At 35.7% G+C, this 16,977-nt stretch overlaps 1 protein-coding gene across 2 annotated transcripts in view; it reads left to right on the forward strand.

The window, feature by feature from the left end:
- Positions 1 to 16,977, forward strand: part of LOC102231767 (receptor tyrosine-protein kinase erbB-4) — a 282,261-nt gene that overhangs the window by 140,039 nt on the left and 125,245 nt on the right. For both annotated transcript variants that reach the window (XM_023337224.1, XM_023337225.1), the window contains exon 2: positions 887 to 1,038. In XM_023337224.1, coding sequence (XP_023192992.1) covers positions 887 to 1,038 — 152 coding nt within the window. The remainder of the gene's footprint in view (positions 1 to 886; positions 1,039 to 16,977) is intronic.

The raw sequence follows: 16,977 nt of genomic DNA on the forward strand, positions 1-16,977 counted from the left end.
CGCTGTCAACCAAGAGACTGTGTATGGGAGAAACCACACTGCCACAGCAATGCAAATGAAAATTTTACTTCATGAAATTGAATAACTCTATCTAGCTGACATACCTAGCCTACAGCTCTGTGAGTTTATGAAACATGCTACTGGGAAAAAAAAACCCACTAGTGGCAGAGAACACGTTTGAGGATCTTCTGAAAACTCTCGAAAAACTATCTGCCTATCATAAAGAAACATTCTTTGCAATGCTGCTTCTAAACCGTTAAGCAATGTGGACGTTTTTAACACATTAGAGGCAATTTCTTGACTTATTCTTGTTTTGAAATAATTTACCTGACTTTAGTCATGCTTCAGACAATTTTAGTTTTTATGTGCTTTTTTTCCAGACAGATTGAAAAAAACAGTTGGTCTGAATATATTGTGCAAACATTACTTTTTACACAAGACATTGTAATGCCAGCTGATAGGGCAGATGGATTGTGTTGTGGGTGTGCAAGGTGTCTGATGGGTGTAACTGCTCCTGTTTAATTACTTGTCAGATGAGCAACCCAGTTGGTCATTAAAGAGATTCTATCTAACTTGAGGTGCCAAGGTACGCTGCTAAGGGGCAGAGGGACATCTTTCATGACTAAACAGCTACTGTGTGCTTCACTAGATGTATTATTCTGATCTAATAGTTGTTGTTTTTTACTCAAATCTAATCAATAACGTTACTCAATTGAATGGATGTTTTTTTTTCTTATGCTGTTGTTTGTATTTCCTTTTCAAATATATATTTTTGGACAAGTAAGAATCTGCCTACACCTTTTTTTTTATTATTTTAAAGTTTTCATGCAAAGTATATTGTAGTTGATATAATATTATCTTTTTGTTCTTGTCTTATGTTTTCCAGTCTGTGCTGGCACGGAGAACAAGCTAAGCACTCTGTCGGACCTGGAGCAGCAGTATCGTACCTTGAGAAAATATTACGAGAACTGTGAAGTCGTCATGGGCAACCTTGAGATTACAAGCATTGACCGTAGTCGAGATCTGACCTTCCTCAGAGTAAGGACAAAACAATAAGACGCTGTTAATGAAACGTTTTGACATGTGTTGAAATATGGATCGAATTCAGAGTTGAAGCCTGTGGCTTTGTGGTGTTGTCTTTAAGTTAGATAGAAATATGCCATGCTTGATATTTATATACTTGTTTGAAAATTTTTTGTCAAAAATGTTAATGTAAAGCTCATAAAACGTAAAAAGCTCATAAAGTTTTAATTTATTGGAAAGTTGGGACTATTTTGGTCAAAAAGCCATTCTGATTAGCTTGCTAATTTAAACCATTTAGACTTTTTTGACCCCATGTCTAAATAGAATTGAGACTCTTTAAGAACTAGAATTGAAACAATGCATCAGATCCGAAATCAGAATTGTTCAGATTCAAATGATGCCCATCTCTAGTGGAAAGGCGTACCTGCAACTAATTTTAAATTGATCTTGTCAACTGAGACTTCTTCTGTACCTTCTCAAGGCAGAGTGGGGTTTACATTAGGGATTACAACTCAATGTTCTGCAGTATCTTCTTCCAGGACTTACACTTCAATACTGTGATAAAATCTGGTTATACTCATATGCAATCCATACCAATAAAGATTTTTTTTAAATTGAACCCAACACATATGCCCCAAAGGAACCTTAACCCAACACCCTCAAATGCACCCACAGACATGCGCATACAATATAATTTGTTTCAAACTTGAAATCAGTTAATATTTTCATTTGAAAGTTTCTCTGAGCTGAAGGTAAGTGGTCTTCAGTCGGAATTTTGAGAATAAAGAAACCACAGTCTATACAGTTTTGGGGAAATCAGCTGCTCACGTTGACCTCTCAGACCTCTCCTGCTAACAAACAGAGCCCTAGACTGTGCTGACTGTACTCTGCACTGCCAACACCATCCAACTCCAATTGATTTCAATCTTTCTGGAGGGCATGGGAGCTCCCGTGGTGTTACACTAAAGTGCTGACTGCATTATTGGGCCAATATTGCTGTGAGAATGAACTGGGCTACTGAGGCTTTGCAAAGAAAGCAAGTCTCAACCAAAATTCAAGTAATGTTCTTGTATTTGTCACTACATCAGTAATTTAAAATTAATAAAGAAGAATGGTTTGTTTTTGTCTGGTAGAAGTAATGGGCAAATATACAGTATCTCTTACTTGTGTTTAATCTATGTTAACTAACATATCTAGACTGACCAAAAACATCAGAACAACACAGTCATTAAATGTTTTACACCGCTATGAAAGAAAACAGATTATATTAAGGAAGAGGGAGCAATGGACAGTTAACTGCTACCATTAGACTTCTGAAGAGACACCTGACCCCACTGACTTAAATTAAAAAAAGGTGGTAGGGGTCTTTGTTTATTTTGTTATGTGTTTGAGGAGGGGAAAATGAAATCTGATTGTAGTTCATTGGCATAGACCCAATTTGAACTATGAAACATGCTCACCTATGCTTTATCTTGTGCCTTTTAACTGTGTAACCTGTACCAGCTAGTGTTATATAAAGGGTATATTTGCAGGATGAGGTTGAAAGTCCATTAGTACAAGCCTTTCTTTAGATGCTGACATTATACTAGTCATTTACAAAACATCTCCCTGTGGCACCAACTTGCCAGGGTTCTCCGCCTTTTCATGGTGGGCAATTAAAATGGGTTAATTGAAGATGCTAATTAGAAACATGAGGTGCTAAACAGCAAGGGAGCCAAAGGGCAAGGTGCAGTATGTATTTTTAGGAAATATTATTATTATTATGATAAGACACATTAATAACATTGCTCCCCTGGGAGGGAAAAAATAACCTTGAGGTAGAAAAGAATTGAAGGGGGGGAAAAAAAAGAAAACTATTGTGCTGGAGCTTACCATACCACCTGCCTTGGGAGGTGATTGAAACTGATGCTTGTGCATTGGCTTCTTTTGAAGATAGCCAAAAGATTGATGGCTGCCCCCCAAAACCCCTCAAACAGCTTTAGCAGTAAACAGAGTCCATCTTCCAAACTGCCACCACGACAGATGAATCAACGCTTTCACAGTGATTAATAACTGCATTTCAGCACACAGGCTTTTATTCCCTCACACATATGCACATTGTTACAAAGACTCCCACAGTCAGCTTTAACCGTATGTACAGTATGTAAGAATCCATCCTTACTTCTTTGAATATGTTTCCCATATTTTATGCATAGAAAGCATTTGCATACAAAAATTGGAAATTCCAACCTACTGTAAGCATACCTTTTTATGTGGCAGATGGCAGAAACAGATAAAAGGATTGGTAGCTAGGTATTATCTTTTTTGTCAATGTCCCTTAATCAGTCTACAAGAAGAATACTTTTGTTAACTTTCTCCTTGTTGGTGTCTTCTGCTTTGACAAAATAGTTTTTAACCATTTCCACCCAGTTTTTGTCTTCTTCCCTCAATTATGGTTAACACTCGTAACATACACTTAGTTGCAGTCTACCTGTTTTATTTCTTAATAGAGCTGATTTGATAGAAACACTGCCTATTATATTTTTAGCTTAAATCAGTGATGTTGAAAGACATTTACAATAAGATTATATAGTAGCTTGTGTTGTTTCAGTATCTTTAGAAAGTTTACTTCTTAGCTAAGGATGTGCCAAAAACTAGGACATCTCATAAATAGTATACTGAAATAAAATGCCAATGTGCAAAACATTTTGTAAAACAAGAGTTTCTATGTCTAGAGTTGACTAACTTATGAGAACCGTGAACATATTTAGTAAGTTGTAATAAATTATGCAAGATGTCAATTAGATTAAAAAAAAAAAATCATCCAATTGCACTCAATGAATGTAAATACTATATCATGCTATGTTTTAAACATTCCAGGTCATTTCCAGGTCAGCAGAAATTGTATCGGTTGACTACACTTTATTGCTGATTACACAAGAAATCAGCAATACAATGGTACAAACTTAAAATGACTTTGTATGAAGAGACAAATATAAGTATGTGATAAGATAGCTTACTATTATTTAATTTATAGTTGATCTTACAAAAGTAAAGTCATATTACCTTGATCACAAACTTTGTATATTTTCTCAGGATTAAGGGAAGAAAACATTTGTTTCATTGATATCTCTGATTAGTTAACATTAACATCAGTTAATGTCCTTTCAGCCACAAAGGGTGAATACAATTTTTTGATTCTTCTGGGTTTTTTGATGTTGTTAGTTTTGCTTTGTTTTAATATGAATATGTGATTCCCTTGAGCAAAATGTTTGCTCACTCCTGAAGCATCCATATACTATTAACTCGTAGATGGACCCTTCTCTGAAAAGGTCAAGTCAGCTGGGATTGAAAGTGCAGAATGGGAGGATATTTTTACTGCTTACATTACTTTTATATGAACTACCCTGCTCTGTGATCCCCATTGAAAGTGACCAAAGAGGACAGTATAAACACATTACCAGTCATGTAGACATCAACCTTTCAATTTTAACTATGTAGGTTGTTCCTGACTGAAGTTACAAGATGTCTTTAACCTTTAGTTGCCGATTAGTCTATTCCTGCTCACTGGCGCGCACATTGTGCTCTCCATCTGGTGAGCATCACTATGACAGCTGGGACTTATTTGAACAAGTGTAAGGTCAAGTGCACAATTCATTGAAGAGTCACTAAGGGTAGCATTAAAAGACAAAGACCATAATTTTCCAAAAGCCCCATTTTGATCTAGAATGTGATGGTAGTGGCATCTACGGCAATCTTTAAACTTTTTTCTACCAATAATATAATCAATGTAACAGTTTGATAAGCATGTTCTCTATATTTCTCACATTTAAACATAAACATTATTATTTTACATTTTACCCACCTAAAGAATTTTAGAAAAAAACAACCATGTACATGTTATAATGAATTCAATCACAGTTTTGATTAAAAGTTGGCACACTCATTATACGCCACGTGCACAATCAGGCAGAGTGAAAGCAATGCGCCAACAGTAAAACTAGCTTCCGGCTACTAGGGAGCAGCTAAGGCCTGGTGGCCTGCCAGATTTATAACACACTGGGGGAAACCCTCCACATCCCAAAAGTCTTCTTTTGGATTGTGAGCTGGTGCTGAAAGTAGCCATCAGAAGATAGGCACACTGTGGTTACAAATTCAAATTCAAAAATACCTTATTGATCCCAATAAAGCATGGATATGTCTCAGATAATACTTGATATATAACATTCAGACTTATTACTCAGGTTATGGCTTTTAAATTATGTTTAATTAGCATCAATGCCTTAGATGTTAGAGGAAATTTAGAAATGTGAAAAATATATTGATAACATTTAATAAAGCTGTTGTCAGAAAGCCAACTTTGTTGACAAATCTAAAAATACTTCTCAGTTTGATCTAAGGGTAAAGACATTATATGGTGAGACATTATTAATAATTTCATCTCAACATGTACGCAGCATGGTGATCAGTAAAACACATCCTCCTGCTTCTATCTGTGTCAGGACTTGCTGAATTGGGTCATTTAACCTATAAAAGGATTGTGGAAGGAAACCCAAGTCTTGTTTGACCCAAGTCATACAGTATAATTATCTTTGATACTGACCAAATGCAAACTTCTGAATTAGAATAGCAAAGAATGTTTTGTTTTTTTTCGCATTTAGCGAGTGAGCAAAAGTTTTTCATTGGTTTACATTGGAAAAATACACAGAATTATTTTATTCAGTTACTTAAGAGAATGTATTCTATTTCATCAATATTCAGAGAAAAGCAATTACTACCAAGATGGAACCCAATTTTGTAGGTATTTGCAGTAAATCTGATGCAGATGCCATATAGTAGCATATTACAGTGGTAGTAAATTATCTTAGGCTAGTCTATCATTTGTACTCATGAGATCTAAAAATGCTTATTTTGCATTTTATTTTCCTTTTCCCACAAAATTTAGAGGCACTTTTCTTGCACACCATTGCTGTCCCCTGATATCTCGCTTCATATTCCTCTTTGACTGGCATATTTGTCCCTTGGGTAACATCACTGCCCTCCCCAGCTTCCTAATTTCTGATGCACTGTTAGATGAGCGCAGATTACGTTGGCCCCATGCTCCTCAGCAAACTCCTTCAATATTAATGAAGACTGATGAAGTGCTTGGGAGCCCCTGTCTTTCAGCCCTAACCTAGATTGGATTGACAGTTGCAATTAGTGTCTCCTCAAGTTCACTTCCATCACTTTAATTTGACACGAAGAAGGACAGTGTGGGGTTGGAAATGACACCATTGAGAGAGAAGTCCTGAGGAGAATGGCTAGTGAGCAAAAGTTTGACTTTTGGACTGAAATAATGGTGCATTCTCTTCACCTTGTACTAAATGTTTACCGGTCTCATTCTTTTCTCAGATAGTGCTTCTCATTCTGCACAGCTTACTTTATACACTCCCACTGGGCTCAAATAGTTTCTTAGGTTTGTGATACCAATTATCATAAAGACCTTGATGACAGGGCAAGATTGTAGTCTCCTCTGCATTGTCATGTTACAGGCTTTGACATTTGAGATATTATACATTTAATTTGTTCCCCCCAAATAACAGCATTTGACTTTCCAAGTTTCCTCTTTCACCTCCAGCAGTTACCAAATATATAGCATGTGAATGTGTGTGAAAAAGATGAATGTGAGAGATATGGGGGCAGCAGCACCTTAAAATGAATGACTCTCCATTTTTGCATTGAAAAGAAGCAGTAAATGATAGTCAAAATCTGACTGTGTCAAGTTTGTGGGTGTGTATGTGTGTGTTTTGACAAACACTTTTATTTGTGTATGCATGGATATGCATGGGACGTTATGTGAAATATGGCACTAGAGAAGTTACTCTTAGCCAGGGCAACACTTCTCTCAAATCCCCATCCATCAAATACATATTTAGGCTGTGCATATCTGCAACTTTGGAAGTTCTTCTACTCACACATACTTTTCCTGGCCTCTTCATTTGGTTCACCTTGGTGGTATTCAACTGAACCCTGTTTGCAGTACAGACCAAAAGTTTGGACACAACTGTGTGTCCAAACTTTTGGTCTGTACTGTAAATCTTTAATTTCAACACATCATGAAGGTGCTTCCTTGGATTGAGATTTGGTAACTAATGAGACCATTGGAATATTGTAAACTCCTTTTCATTTTCAAAAAGATGAAAATACTCTTCAACAAAATTGCGACTCAAGTATCTAAAAAAAAACAACCTTCTCCCACAATATTTGACCATCATCACCAAACTCAGTTATTTCCCCCTAGGAAGGATAGGTGCATTCTTTCATATTGTTCAAATTCTAAAGTTGTGGTTTATTTTAAAAGCAAATTGAATAGTCTATTAATTAGGTGCACAAATGAATCAGTCCACAACTGGTTGGTAGAGATTTTCAAGTTAATAATGGCTGTTTTTTGCATATTTTGAAATAAATTGCTATTGTAAAACAGGTACGGATAAGCAGGGCTGAAAAAGGAACAGACCACCCTGCTTCTCAGTTTGCATTTAGACTTCATATCTAGCTCCTTCTGTAGCTTGAAAAAAATGAATCAATAACTGTATGAATAAAAGAAATGTGAATGATATGGAGTAAGATTTCAGTTCACTTCTTGCATGCAGTGTGACTTGAGGGAGTCCTTTTTAAGAATGGCATGTGTTTAGGCTTAACTCCCAAGCAGAATTGCTCCTCTGGAACCACATTTTATCATCCCCATTACCAAGTCATCATTGATAGCTAAACCTATTGAAAACACTTGCAACTATAATCCCCTCTGGCTTTTTTTTTTTTTTTTCATTTTTCTGAATTCAACTTCTGCTTGTAGTTCCATGCATAATAATAAGGAACCTTGTGGTTTTGGCTAGCCTAGTCCTCTATAGTGGGTTTTGTTCATCTCTCCTGCTGTTATGATTTATTTTTCTGTTCACACATTAAAAGTTACAGTATACCTCAGCAGTATGAGTTCTGTCTGAGATCAGGCTATTTACTCACCTTGTCTGTTTTGTAAAATCTCAATCTTACATTACAATCATGCATATTCAAAACATTATAATATGAATTTCAATGACTGGTTTAACAGCATAGAAGTACCTTTTAAATCTGAACATTTTGGGGAAGGTACTAAAATTAATTTTACAAAGCAAAATTTTCTGTTAATTTTTTTTATTGGTCTGATGCAATATCCTAACTTAAAATGTCTAGGTTTTTTTTTACCTATAAGTGGGAAATGATCATAATTAACAGAAAAGAATGCTTTCAATTGTTAATCTGGCTGTAATTAATCTACATAATAGTGTTTCACTTAGTGATAAAGTTTCTGAATTAACTGGACTTTTCAAAAAAAATATATTAAAAATTATTGACTGGTGTGTGTGGTAGAAATAGAAATTATTAAATCCAGGAATGCACGGCTTTATTTGCTCTCAGATTGTCTCCTTCTTCGATAGAATCACAATTAAACATATAAAGTTGAGTAATAATAATATTACTCAAAAAAAGTACAATGTTACTCTTAAAAGTATTTTCCACCCAAAATGTTACTCAAGTGTCACTGAGTAAATGAAACTAGTTACTATCTACATGTGACTTCGACATCTTTTCCACAGTGAGAATATTTAGAAAAAATTTAGCAGTAGAGAAAAAATAATCAGTGGTAGGAATTACAAATATTTTACAAACTTCAGTTTAACTAAATTAGTAATCTCTTTCCAAACAGTTTTATTATTTCTGTATTAAAATATGGATATGTGTTTTATGTTGATCAGGGAGAGTAATTCGATACTTAAAAACCTCGATCTGCAGATTGAGACAATCCCAGATCAGATTTGGGATTGCATGAAATCTGTTTATTATTTATTTATTCATTTAAGTCATGTTAGAGAAATCCAGATAATAATAGTGATATTTATGCATTGATCTATTTGTATTAATACACCAATACTAAAGAATGGACACAGAACTAGGAAGCCAGTTACTCTAGTCTTCATTTAGTTGCTAAAATAGCTTAATTTTAACCACTATCGTAACTCTGCACTAAAATTTACATTCACTGTAAGACAGTTGACATCCTTAGGATGCCAGCTGTTTTTTTACTACTTCCATTTGATAAAATAAAAACATATTAATCCTGTTACCTGAGTATCTTTTTGTCCTTAAAGCCCTCCTGTTCCACCTCTCTTTTTTTGCTTCAATCGCTTATGTTGCTGCCTTTAGCATTTCTACCCCCGATTCCTTCAGCATCCCACCTCCAGCTCTCCTTACGGTCAGTGTTTGAATAAAATCTCATTAGAATTACATAGCCATTTAGCTAAGTGACACAGGGTGTAATTGTACCATCCATCAATTGCTATGTAATAACACACTCGGAGGCGCTGAAAGTTGATTAGCCATCAACCAATGTTACCAGCGGGTTTGGGGAATAAATGGTCAAGAGAGAATAGTTGGGCTAATGTGTGGCGGGTGGCCTTGGAGGGCGTTTCAGTCAAGGTTTTTGACCCATGCAAGCTAAATTATCTTGAGAAGGATGGCAGCAAAGTCTTAAAAGACAAATATGTGTTTCTAACTGTCTTTCCAAAGACTTATGGCTGATTTCAATCCTCCAGGTTGCATGGAATGAACATACAGTTCTTGAGCATCCTTCCTAATGATTACAATCAGAAAAGTTATTTTGAAATAAAAGGTAAAGAATCTCTCTTTCTCGTTCTCTCTTGCAAACAAGAATACATTGATCAGTAGCCCTTTACAAGCAAAATGTTTTTCTTCCTTCATCGTTTATAATTTTACATACACCAATATACGCTGACGTTTTGTTAACAGTATACCTTATGTTGTTGTGCCATTAAAATCATTTTATGTTTTTCCCTCTGAACTATAATTTTATTTTTAAATTGTCTAATAGTAACACTAAATGAAAGAGATGATTAAAATCAATGAGAAAACCACTATCAATACATTTCTTATTTTAATTAACACTTTAATAGAGTAAAATAAGAAATGGTAAATTGGTCAACTTCAAATTTTGATTTGATTTTGACAATTCTGGTCATGCATGCCAAAAAAAAAAGATTTCATACCAACTGAATAACCAGATTAAAAGGTTACAATTTTACTTTTCATCAAATAATTATCACTTATCTCAATACGTTTTGACCCCTGACTCAAGTTGTATGTGTGTTTAACCATTAATGCAGCAACACAGACCAAATGTTTTATAACTGTACCTTATCAACAAATAACAAAAGCAATATGGTCACTTAAGAAAATGCAATTGTTGATTTTTAAATAAAAATATATATATATTATTGTGTTGAGAGAATTACTTTCTGTAATCTAGTTGAGTTTAGTTTTATTCTTAGAACATTATTTAACTTTGTCGTGTATATGTCTTCATTGGGTAAAATAAAAAAAGAGAAACTAAAAATTTAGGAGAGTAAGAAGAGTTTTGTGGGTTTTGTTTCTTCTTTAAGCCCTGACAAAGGGACCCTGACCCTAAAGACATGTTATGGATTTTGGGCCAGGGAAGTGTTAGTAAAGGCATTCAGTTGAGCTAAGGATCATCCTTTCTTGTCACGGGCGTCCCTTTGGATCCTTCGTCTTTGCACCAGTAAAGGTATTTTGCCTCTACCAATTAAGATTTTTTCTTTTTAAGATATTTACAATGACTGCTATATCGCAACCAATCCCAAGAACAACGTCATTCCCAAGCAATGCAACATGCCTTAGTCGTGCACCTTAATCGTGCCATGTTCAAATAAATTCAACTCATGTTTGCCTTTACCACCTCAGGCTCATAAAAATGTGCATCTCTATCACCATGTGAGGTGAAAGTCAGATTAATGTTCAGATTTTGACTTTCTAGGCCTACGGTCCTAAACTTTTGATCAGGTTATGAACAACCTGTTTAAGTTTGAATGCACTTTTCAATAACTTCTTGTTTGTACTTGTTTCTTGTTTTTACTTTTTGTGTTTTGAAACTCTGCCTATAGGTTGGTTATGGACCACCTGAATGAAATGCAAATATTTTAATTTCTTAGGATTTTGATTAGGAGTGTATGCATGAAATGAGTTGAACTGATAAAAGTCATGTTAAATACTGAGAATTAATTTGGCAGCTACATCTAACGATGTTTTCTGAGCTCTGCTATGAGCTCTTCCCAATATATACAAATACGTATTCCTGTATTTCACAACGGTGTTAATGTATTGCAGATGAAGAGAGGTGGAAAAACAGCTGGTGTTTTTTAATCTATACTTAACATAAGGATAGATCAAATATCCCAGATTTATATTGTTTTCATTTAAGTTTAATCCTGTGATAGGGTACATATGGCCAATCGAGGTCTATCCTCTGCAAAAACAAACTTTCTTATTCTTACCACTTTCAAAGTTACTGCTGTTTTCTGAGGAGGAAACAGAAGAAGCCAATAAAAGCTGATGAAAATGTATGTGCTCCTCTGTGGGTGTGCATGTGCAGGTGTTAGTTCCTGTTCTGCCCACAATGAGTCTTATTATCCCTCTAAATAGATGAAAGAATACCTTAATTGCTCATTGAGTTGATGACACTGTTATATTCAGATAATATCCCCATGTAAAAAAGTGACAAAGTGCAGATAAAGGAACAGAAGAAAGATTGTAAGAGAAGAGAATGTATATAACCATGAATGAAAAAGAAACATAAAACCCACACACTTATACAGAGTATCTTTCGGTATAATTGCAGCTTTTACCATGAAATAAATGCACTGACAGTGCCAGCTCCACCCATGTGAGAGACTAAGTCTTTATCACTAATGGACAAGTGACTAGTACTGTAATTACACAGGCTTTTGTCTAGCCCAGTGCACAACTAGCTTGGAACCCAAAATTGCTCTGACTTTTTTGTCTCTTTCTTTAACATTGACAGTAAAAGGGCTATTGCCCCTTTGCCCAAAAAAGGTTGGGCAAATGAGTTGTGGTAATGAAAGACCAAAATGATAGCAAAGCTGACTGAAAAATACTTTTGAAAAAAATATTTGAAAAAACGCAGAGTTTGATATATGTTAATAATAATCTGTAAGTATGGTTGATACTGCAACAGCAATAAGCATAAACATGAATGCCTCCACATCATGGGATGTACAAAGAGCCTCCTCATCAAAACTCGGATTCATTTAGACTATACTTGGACGAGAAGTGGCAACCTTTTCTGACTTAGAAAATTTCTATATTCTATTTGATCTCATCAAAAGTTTTTCTACGTTCCTAGGCCCACTGTGGAACTTTGGAACATACTCACAGTATGGTCCTATCACCACAATATTTCACTGTTTAGATGGTGTGATCAATATTATCTGGGGTGTTGCTCCATCCATTCCCTTTTATTGTACATATAGGCAAAAGAATTATAGTATTTTGATCTCATTTGTTTTGAGCACCATCTTCTAATTGTTTGCTATGGCCCCTAAATGATTTGCTGTAAACATGGGGACCCTAAAGGTTTTCTTTCAACATCATTAACCCTTCTCTGTTTAATGCTCCCCTGTCACTTTCAGTTTCATAGGTTTTCAGTTGTGAGATACTCTTTCCATTTCTGGATGATGGATTGAAACAGTTCTTACTGAACAAGAAAGAGGCAAGACCATGATATTGTTACAATTAATTTAAAAATGTACTATTTCTTGTGAATACATGGTTTTGTAAGGCAGTGTAATCCATCTACACTAGACTTTTAGTGTTTGAAAGAGCTTTACAAAGAACTTGTAAAAGGTCTCATTGTTTATTGACGCCAAAGAGAAAGGGGAGTTACTCACATCCATCATAATGGTATTTTATGGATGTGTCCTTTTTCTCTAAACTAAAATAAAGTATTCCGTTTTGTGTTTATTGCTGAGCATGATCTCAAAGCAATATGCAAAAAAATCACATTAGGTCAAAGTGTTCCGTTCTAATTCCTCCGGAACACTTCAGAATGCCATCTTAATTAAACATGATTGTTTTCTGGGTTTGTTTAATTCTTAAATCTTCAACTGGGTCTTGCTGCCAAATAAGTCCCCTTGGACTTTGCAGCCACTTGGTGCCTCTGTGTGTGTGTAAGTGTGTGGGGGTGTGGAAGAGAGAGCATGTGCAGAGCCAAGTGGGTCAGAGAACTGATTTCTTGGTTCCCTGTGGAGACAGCAAGACCTTTATCTTCAATTTCAGAGATTTCCTCTGTGGTCAGAACAGGAAGCTACATCACCTATTTCTTCTTCTCTCCAACACTTTTTCATTTCACTGGGTCATCACTTACCTTAGACAAGACAAGAGAAGATATAAGGTGGGCATTTTTACATCCATCTTGGGGAGATGTATTGTTTTTACAACCCAGTCATGAAGGCGTTTTTATTTTATGATGATGTTTTTATTTAATTTCCATATTATACTGATGATTTATATAAAGTGTTGCTCACCCATAACAACAGACATATTGTAAATGACTCACTGTGAAGTACCATGGCTTAGGCATACAGTCTTGAGTGAATAAGATAGTGGGCCATGTTTTACAATTCAGAACCTCTCAAGAAATTAGAATAATTTCAAATGATATAACTAATTTATAGAGTCATTATACATACCAAGATATTTTAGATGTTTGTTTCAGTGTAATTTTGTTGATTATGCATGTAATTCAGTTTCTCAGAAAGGCTTTTTAATACAGACAGGTTATACTATCACCATGTTGTGACCCACACAGTAATGGGAAAGACGGCAAGACTGTTAGAAAACGATACACGTGTAACAGGGATAACCCCAGCCTTAACAAGAATGTGGATTAAAGCACATTTAAGAGATTTGGGGAGTTGAGCAAGGTGTGAAATAAGACTGGAATTGGTGCTTCAATTAGAAGTTTCTTACCTGGGCCAAAGAGAAAAAGTTTCAAAGTAAAGCTTGGTAAATAAAAGGAGAGTCAGACTCAAAGTTGATTTAGGTACAGGATCAGTGGTGGGAAGTAACGAAGGACAAGTACTTTGTTACTGTACTTAAGTACAATTTTTGAATATCTGTACTCAATGAGTATCTGTACTTTCTACTTCACTGCATTTCTACAAAACCGTCGCATTACTCGTTACATCGTTACATTGCACTTGTTTTTCGTTAAAATATGAAGTTCAGGGACTTAACAAGGCGCTGTAAAATCCAAGCAATATCGTGACTTAGGTATGTCTGTTGTTACCCATCGCCTCCTCCATTCACTTGCACGCGGAGCTCCAAGACATGCACAGTGGTTTCTTCTGAGCGGCAGAAGATGTCTGTCTAATCGTCAGTAATAGAATTCCGCTACATAAATCATAAGATTTGGTGACATGTAAAATCAGCAGCGCTTCGCTTTCACAGACAGTGGAGACTTCGTCCAACTTTTAGCGTAACTTGGAAAGGAATCTTAAAGAAAGATAAGCTATGTGGATGTGATGTTAGCAAACCTAGCTGTACAGGGAGACATACGTACGTTGCATCTGCAATGAAAAAAAGTTGTCACTCATGCACTGAATTATTGAGTGGAGGTGTTGACTGAGGTGTCGCATCTGCTATATAATGATATAACATCCATGAACGATCCAATTCTTCTGGACGGATCGTTACTAAGTCCTATAGGACTGGAAGCTTCACTGAGAGCCATTCTTTGTTCTTGTGATGCTCTGCATACACTGCAGTTGCTATTATTATTTTTATTGAATTAAAAAAATATATATAGATGTATTTAATTGGCAAATAAACAAAACAAGAACGTAAGAACGCAGAGCATGCTCATTGCTCTTTGGTTGTTTTAGTCACCTGTCATGGTGGCAGACATTACAGTTGGGGGGAGGGGGAGAACAGTCACAGTGCTCCTTCTGCTTGGTTACTTCTTGCTTGATGCGCCTTGGACAGTGTTCATAGTTGAGCGTTGTTTATTTTGATAGGTGCACTTAATTTTATTGTGTCATGTAGCGCGGGGCGCTGGTCTTGGTCATAACTTGGTCACGGGTTAGGTGGTCTTGATTACAACACTGCTACGTGGCTCCTTGATTGCATGTCCTCCCCCATCCACCTTTTTTCCATTACCTTTTTGTTAGATTTCTTTCAAAATAAATCCCACTAGTGGCAAAAAAGTGAAATTCATGCTATGTTAGGACAGAAGACAAGATTGTTCTATTCCTGAAATAATGATGCATAGAATCACATATCTAAATCTAAACTGTCACAGAGAGTAAGCACAATAAAAACATGCTTTTTCTATGGCATTGTTCATTAAAATGCCACATTTCTGATGCATTAAAATTAAATATGATAGGTACACTTAATGGTATTGTATTAGCGAGTAGGTAATGCATTCAGCAAGTACTTTTACTTTTGGTACTTAAGTATTTTTAAAAGCCAGTACTTTTTTACTTTTACTCAAGTAAAAATGTGTACTTTTACTAGAATACATTTTTGTCTGTGTATTTGTACTTTTACTTAAGTACATTTTTTGAGTACTTTCTCCACCACTGTACAAGATGAAGATACCACAGTGATGGTTTGGGGATTTATGTTATCTGTACACAAAAGTCAGTGCAGTTGTCCACAAGAAAATTTTAAAGCACTTCTTTTTTCAGCTTTCTGGAAACATGTCAGTTTCCTGCAGACCTTTGCACATGTCTACAAAGACTGGATTACTCATACCTGATTTAATCACAGTGTTTGCTCAGTACTTGATTGGCTACATCACTGCCCAATCTCTAAAGTAGTCCCAAAACAAGCGACCAAGTATTGCATGCATAGATGGCACAGTACGGTTCTTCTCCCACGTCAGGCCAATACTTTGGTCATCAAAATCTGTTTTTAATTGGTTTTATGTAATATTCCTATTTTTGTAAAATCTAAAATTTGGGTTTTAACATGAACAGAAATAAAACTAATAATGTGAGTTTCCATTTTCAACTTGATTAGCAGAAAAGAATGTGCTTTTTGATTATTTTAGTCAATACAACTTTGACATCAAAGCTCGACATTCATTGCCAACCTTTGATGTCTTCTGCAGTACCACATCTCACCTTTTTCCATGCAGAATTTGTCAAAGTCCAAGTCAGTGGACACAAATCTTAGACTAAGACCAAAACAGTCACAATGTCTGTTTTCCTTTGTCCTTTAAAATTTATAGGGCCATGAGACCTATCAGCCTTTATTAGCTAATAATACTTTTAGGACCATTAAGATGGTTGAGTCTCCCTCACAGCAGCACTTAGCAGTCTCGGTGGTGTAGTGCTGGAGGACAGAAGTAACCGGGCCACAGTGTGACAACCTCCCCTCCAGCAACAGAGGGTCTGAGCAGACAATCCAAAGCACTCCCAGGGGGTGATTGGTATGAGACTCCAAGTCAACTAAAAAGGCAAATATGACACACAGCAAAATATTGATCTAATCCTAAAGCTACAATAATTGGGAAGGAAGCATGTTTTTCCACACTTTTTAAGTTTCATATTTTTGCAGTTTGTGTCTAAAAAAAGTTGTAGCTTAGGTGAAAGTTCTGACTGTCTAAAGATGTCAGAGACAACGTTTTAGAATGTCTCTTATCTGTTTCTTTATGATTTGTCAAAATAGTTAGCAAATGTACTGCATAAAGAACACCCTGTAATTTTAAGCTGCTACTGTTGGCGCTGCTCATATTGCCACATTTAAACAGGGCACAGTAAAATCTATATACTTTTTGGGTGAAAAGCATTGCTTTTCTTATTCTCCAAGTGTTTTGTGCAAGGTCAAAACACTTGAAGAACGGCTAGAAGATGCCTGTTGCTGATCAAAGCAGAAAAATGTTCAATTAAATGAGAGAGAAAGTTCTCTATTATCTTCCCTCTTTGCTCAGGGCTGAAAACAAGCTGTTGCTGAGTTAAAAGTTATATTTTCTAACAAGTCTGTGACGCTTTTAACATATGGCTGTATTTATACTGACTTTAAACTACATTTTAATGGATACTGTGTACTGAATAGTTA

Source organism: Xiphophorus maculatus, chromosome 7, assembly GCF_002775205.1.
Source record: "Xiphophorus maculatus strain JP 163 A chromosome 7, X_maculatus-5.0-male, whole genome shotgun sequence".
NCBI lineage: Eukaryota > Metazoa > Chordata > Actinopteri > Cyprinodontiformes > Poeciliidae > Xiphophorus > Xiphophorus maculatus.